We start from the raw sequence: 6904 nt of genomic DNA, 5'->3' as shown, positions 1-6904 counted from the left end.
GTGTTGAAACTGCTGTTCAATCTCAAATTTTTTTAGAATAAATCTAAATTGGACAGAAAAGGTCAACGAACAGTCAACGCCGTGTTATTAGTGCCAAGAATAATCACTCATACAGCTCCTACAAATCGTAATGTTTGACATAGACAACATGACTTTTAATTAGTTTACACAGAGCGAGAGGTGTTTACACCCTTGCTACACAATGTCCGTTTTATTGCACGTCGAAAATCAGTCATTCTGACGGCGTAAATCCAAGGATTTATAGCTGAAGAAGAATAAGAGATTGCTGCAACCCAGAACCACGCTATGTTAATACGAAGCCTGTGACAGTGGCCTCTTAATAGTATTGCAAGAAAGTTTACCACTAGTGTTGGCAGAAATAAAACAATAAAAAGGCCTGTTATGATTGCAAATGTTACAGCTGCTTTTCTATGTTTCAGTTCTTCGGCAGCTCGAACAGGGCAATTTAATGTGCGGTGCCTTTTCCACCAAGAATTCTGCGCCTTCGCCACGTTGTAAACGCGAAGATAGCAAAACCAAAGCACTGTTAAAGGAAGGAAGAAAGTCACGATGGATCCTATTATCCAAAGCTTTGGCAAGTCGTTGTAAGATAGATAAAAGCTTATGGTGGAGAACAAGATGGCAAAAACCCACATGCAAATTGCCGCCCACAAGATTCGCTTTTTAGTTATTGTCTCTCGGTAATGTAAAGGGTGAAGGATGGCAATGTAGCGATCAACAGCTACAAAGCACAGGTTAAATGTTGAAGCTGTCGTAGTTAACAACCAAACAGCGGTTTCGGCGTTCTTGAGTTCTTGAACTTCTTGAAGAGACACAAAACCGCAAAGAGCCACGTACAGCGAGTTGGCAAACAGGCCCATAGTTAGATCGGCAAAAGCTAATGACGCGATAAGAAAGTTTGAGGTGTTCTTCTTCAAGGAAGGTGTTCTGTACAACGCCAGTAGTGTAATCGAGTTGCCAGTTACTGATAAAATACCAGAAACGGCATTTATCGCGACCAAAACCCCAGTAAAGGCAGTGGTTAGGGTTTGAGTACAGTTTTCACCCATTTGCTCCGAATACTTGCTTTTAATAATTTTTTCTCTACGATAAACGATGTCCAATGTTTCCTCAGCTGCTGAAAATTAAACACAAAATGCTGGCTTGCACCTGTTACAAACACGTCGAAACGAGAAGGTGAAGATTATGAAAAAGGAGATACAACAGTCTACAAAGAAACATTAATTTTTTTACGCGTTTGATCGAGGGCAGGCCTATATTTATTGCTTATCTCATTCACGGGGTCTAAATATTTATCTCTGGAAATTATTCCCAAACTTATCATTACGTGCGAATTGCGCGACCATAAAATTGATTGTGCTGTCTGATAGATCAATTAGCGAAATATATACAGAAAAAAAAAAATAGTCTACGTGACCATCTCAAACAAATATATTTAAGAAGCGTGAAAAAAGCCACGAAGATATCTGATCCATGTTAATTCAAAGATTATTGCATCAGAATTAAACCAAGCTATAGATCTGGATTCGAACTTTGAAACAATTTTATTTTTGATGCAAAACTGTCTAATATTACCTCAGTTTCTTCTCTGCCATGACGTCTGTCAAAAATATTACTGAACCTACAATTTCTCGTCCTGTGCATTATATCATTTTGCTAACTTAGCTAACAAAACTGCATTATCTTCGAAATGCAATTTTTCCTTTTTAACAATCTCCACAGATGTATGAATTTGCCATCACTCGGCCAAACAAACAATTAACCGATTACTTTTCAGAATACAAACGACTTCCATTACAATTAGAGAAGAAGCTTATGTTCATATATCAGGGTTTGGTTAAAATACCTTTCGAAGTCAATCAATGTAACACACAAGTTTCGTTGTGTTGGTCGGCCCTCTGAATAAGTTATCGTACAAAAAATACGGATGAACTCGAATAGATGAACTGCGAATTACACAAAGGCTTTTAGCAATACAAAAGAAAGCAGATGGCAACCGTAAACATTTTTTTTTCGTCGATCGTCAAACTGGCGACGCAGCGAATATATCTGTCCCCATTAGATTGTTTGAAATGTTTCTCACGCTATAAACAACTGCGCATATTGGTTAAAGAATTGAGCTAAAACCGTTTGTTAAAGATCTCTCACCTTTAATTCGTGAGCCTCAAAATTAGAAAATTAATTCATCACTAAATTCAATTGACTTAAAGAAATTTGCGCAATTCGGTAAATCTTCGATCCAAAATTGTAATATTAATGTACAAACCTTATGATACAAGTGTCTCCTTGATAAAAATTTCCAATTAATGCAACTGAAAAAGGTATCTTTTAGATCAACGATGCATTGCTTTAAAAAAAAGAAACCGCTGGCTAAGTAACCAATCTCCTTGGCAAGTATTTTATGTTCTGCGGAGTTTCTAGTTTTCCCACTTCTTGTAACATAAAATAAAAGTGCTTTGGAGGCTTTTACTCGTTTCCGGGTTGTTAAGACTTCCACAGTCACACAATTTATAGAGCCACACAAGTTATCTAACAATTGCTTTGTGCGTCAACGTGTGTGCCGGCTCGAAGTTTTGAGAGAACGAAAGATAGGTAAGAGTTTCTTGAAGAGGTGACCAAGGGTAAGTGCTTTCCAAAGTGCTTTATATCTCGATGGACGAAACGCCGACATATCAACCCATCAGAGCGGTGATAAAGGGTTAATTTCTAAAGAAACTATGGTACTGCGTCAGTGGGAGAGTATAACAGGGTAATTTAGTATTATCAACTTCGTTGATAACGAAAATTGGCCACCGTTAAGAGTTTGAAAGCTGACGTTTCGAGCGGTAGCCCTTTGTCAGAGCGAATCATTTCCGGTAGCGGTTGTTTAAATGTTGTTATCATTGATATCTCTCGGCCAAACTTAAACGCACGCACACATGTCATCAGCGTGCAATACAGGAATAAGAAGCACGCTCGCGCAATTGAATTTAATTAAGAAATTTGCTAATAACGTCATAAACGAAGAATTCAGGCTCTTTTTAAGATGGCGGAGTTAATCTGATTTTCCATAACAACTACAGCTCATCCCTTACCTTTCAACGCCAAGATCTCATTAGTAATTCTCCTTACTGTCTGCCATACAATTATTGTGACGTTAGTTGAGGGAATGTGGTATTTGATCAACTAATAATCCCCTAATTGATACTTTTTTTTATTCTCATCACTTTCCTGCTCGATATAACATTAATATTGTAAGGAGAAATTCTGTCTTGGTCACTCATGGGAGTTTAACGGTTAATGAGCTCAGAGACAACTCTAAGAGGCGAACCCGCAAAGAGGCTAAGAATTCCCTCAAACGAAACACAGCATTCAAACGTCTACGCAAATTAAACACAACACTCAAACCTCTGTGCTAATTAAACACAGCGCTCAAACGTCTACGCAAATTAAGCACAGTCCTCAAACGTCTGCGCATTCGTCAAAGCTGAAACGTTAAAGATACGGCGTAAAAGAGTGCTTTCATATTTTCAAAATTAATTTCCCCGCCGGAGCTATGAACAACCACAAAAAGCCATGAGAATACCTTTAGATTTTTGTTGGAAAAGTCTCAAGATTTCCATTCCCTTCCATTTCCTTTCACAGATTTCTGTGAACGTTTCAATTTTTTTTTCGTAATTTTTGCGTAACAGCGGGTTTTTTCTTAAACCTTCCCTTACTTTGCACGGAAAATTCGAGCGCAACTAGCAAAAATGGGGTCATTTGCGTAAGCCTCAGTGCGTTTGACCGCCGGGTTACAGAGAGAAGATGGGGAAGAAGTGTGATAATAAAGGCTTTCACTGATATACGCCAATTTCACTGAATCTATTTTTAAAAGTCATTTTATTGACAGCTTGAACCAATCTTCTGCACTTTCATCGTTATATTAGTTTGACTCCGAATATCAGGTCGAGGTTACCCTTCATGAGAACGTCTCCGAAAAGGTTACGTTTTTGAGAGAGAAATCTCAGGGTCTTACCCATGAGCCTCTCCTTTTTTTCACTATGTGTTCTTATGATTTTGCTATTTTGTTATTCAAAGGTTACACGTCCCTCTACAGTTATTTTAGATCTAAGGCAGAACCTGTTCTCCCAGAAATTATGTTTCAGATACCTCGCGAGTTGCCTCATTGTTAATGGTGGAAAGCGAATAAAACTCCGCATATGATTTCTACTGGGGGAGAATTCGCAAAAGAGGATTTATTATTGCCCCCGCAGGGTTTTCAAAAACCCTGCACCGGAAGCACCTTAGGACTCCCCGCGTAATATAGAGGAAGACTCGAGAAGAGGGAATGTGGGTATTTTCGGTAGATCATAACCAGAAAAAATCTCGATTTGATCGCTTGCACGGCCGCAAGGTATCAACGTTTTTCCCGCAAATGGTCATGGGCTGCCAGTAAAAAGACACGCGCGCGAGGACTTTTAGGATCGGCGTCTTTGACACGAGATTTGTCCTAGTATAGAGGAAGACTGGAGAAGAGAGAATGTAGATGTTTTCGGTTGATCGTAACCAAAAAAAATCTCGATTTGATCGCTTGCACGGCCGCAAGGTATCAACGTTTTTCCCGCAAATGGTCATAACTACACAACTGTAAACAACAAGCCCAACTCAAAAAAAAAAAAAAAGAAAATGGTACTGTAGGGCGGGGGCAGCTCTAGTGAGAACTATAACTAGTTAGATAGATAGATAGATAGATAGATAGATAGATAGATAATCTTTATTTAACCACGGAAAATTCATAAGCCATAAAAACACTCAAATATATAAACATGCATTCAATGGATAAGATACTATAAAAACTATACTAAAGCACAAACTTAACTAAAGCTCCTTTCCACGAATGCCGTGCCTGAACGTACTTCTTTAATCAAACGCTTATTTCTTGTCTCACGGCGGAGAAATAAGTCCTTGATTGTACTTATACAGCCTATTATAGGAGGAGGGGTGGAAGGCACCTCCTGTCTGTTGTACCCCTCCCGCCACATATTCTTCTGCGCTCCTTCCCCCTCCCCCCCCCCTTCACATCATATAGTCGTCGTTGTTGTTGCTTATATCTTAAAACGGTGGCGGTATCTAACTGATAACTCAAGAGTGATTACCTTACTAATCTAAAACCATGATAAATCTTTCCAAAATGAGTGGTCATCAGTTGCCCGATTTGAACACAAGAGTAATTTTTATAGTTGGGTTTCAAGAGTAATCCGGGATTTCTGTGGTGTTGGTGCACTATGCTGCGTGATTGGTTCAGAAAACTCGCGTCACTTTCTCGACCAATCAAATTCAAAGCTAATAAAAAACACGATTTAGTGACTCGCGTTTTCCCGCGCTTTAGGAAGTTTGCTTGTTTTTACTTTAAGTTGTAAAAGGCTTCTTGTGATATTTTCCTTTCTCTTGATTGGCTGTTCTAATCACCTTGTGTAACGCTCAATCGAAATGCACTCTAATGGGACAATTGATTTGTCATACGTACGTAACTGGAAAGTAAGCATCATTTGCGCGCGCTGCTTCATAAATTATTGGGTCCCTTTTCTGGTGGGAGGAGGTTAACAGTTATGTTATATTTTTTCGTCTTGTCACGTGCATGGCAAGCAGAAAAACACTTCTAAGTTCCCATGATGAATCGAGTTTCAGACCTACGGATTATATCAATGAGCTATGAACATTACAAGGGCTTTCATACGAGATACGCGTCCTGTATACTGCTAATACAGAAATGTCGAATGCATCGCGTGAGAAATTAGTCCTGTAAACTGCTAATACAAAAATGTCAAGAGCACCGTGCGAGAAAGTAGAAGAAAAAGAGTTGTTAAATATATATGTAATAATATATGATTAAAGATGTTTTTTTTTTCAAAAGGAATTTGTCTTTAAAATTTTATCAAAGCGATGATTAATTAACAACAGGCTTTTGTGATGTACAATTGTGTCACTTATTACATCCATTTTGAAACCACTGGTGGTCCCTGTAATCTGATTGGCTCTAATTGGTGTGATTTATTCACGAATCGCACCATTATTGCTTTAAATCGCATCTTTCTTTTCAGCCAATGAGGAGGCTACACTAAAAATAAAACAACCAATCAGATTTCAAGGCTTGTTTAAAGTAAAAAATCAAATTGCAGGAAAATGAAAGACAAAGAGAATCATGTGGTAAATTTTGCAACTTTTGTTTTCAAAACTCTAATTTTTCCCCATAAAAAATGAGTGAATTTAATTTCAAACCAGCTCAGTACTGCATCAATGAAATATTTGAACTGACCAAGTCCTGTATTTGGGCGATTTAAAAATGGATGTAATAAAGTGGTAATTGAACCTCATGTTGTGCAATTTTGGGCTGAAATAATACTTGTGATTTCAAATCGAACTTGCGCTGCGCGCTCGTTCGATTTTGAAATCACTTGTATGATTTCAGCCCAAATTGCACTCCATTTAGTTCAATTACCATTATTAATCGCTCTCTTTATTAACAAATCAGACTCCCGCTTCGCGGTCGTCCGATTTTGATAATCGACCATTATTATCAATATACGCGGCCAAATAGAAAATCGGCCTCTTCAAAACACACGCTCAGCGGGCCGCAAAAGACTGACAGCGGGCTGCTAATGCATTATCAGCCCTACAGCTGATTGGTTCTTGCTTCATCATCCGATGGATTTTAACCAATTAGAGTAAGCCTAGTGTTGACGCGGGAAAACCATTCATTTGCGAGACTCCGGTTTTGAACGGTAATTTTCAATAAGTTCACTGGACTGAGTTGATTCTTTAATAGCTTGTTCAATCAACACTTTCATAATGATTTGAAGTGACTTTGAATTCGTCATTCACTTAGCTTGTATTATTAAAACTCGCATTCTTGATATCATTT

General features: G+C 38.4%; 1 protein-coding gene across 1 annotated transcript in view; it reads right to left on the bottom strand.

Moving 5' to 3' along the window:
• Positions 1 to 131: 131 nt before the first annotated feature.
• The window catches only part of LOC113666581 (histamine H2 receptor), a 56976-nt gene continuing 50203 nt past the window's right edge, over positions 132 to 6904 (bottom strand). The window contains exon 2 of the mRNA XM_089210127.1: positions 132 to 1135. Within this exon, the coding sequence (XP_089066253.1) occupies positions 165 to 1070 (906 nt within the window). The 5' untranslated portion in view covers positions 1071 to 1135 and the 3' untranslated portion in view covers positions 132 to 164. The remainder of the gene's footprint in view (positions 1136 to 6904) is intronic.

The sequence above is a fragment of the Pocillopora damicornis genome, chromosome 6, assembly GCF_964200805.1.
Source record: "Pocillopora damicornis chromosome 6, jaPocDami1.2, whole genome shotgun sequence".
NCBI lineage: Eukaryota > Metazoa > Cnidaria > Anthozoa > Scleractinia > Pocilloporidae > Pocillopora > Pocillopora damicornis.
This window is presented reverse-complemented; position numbering and strand designations above follow the sequence as displayed.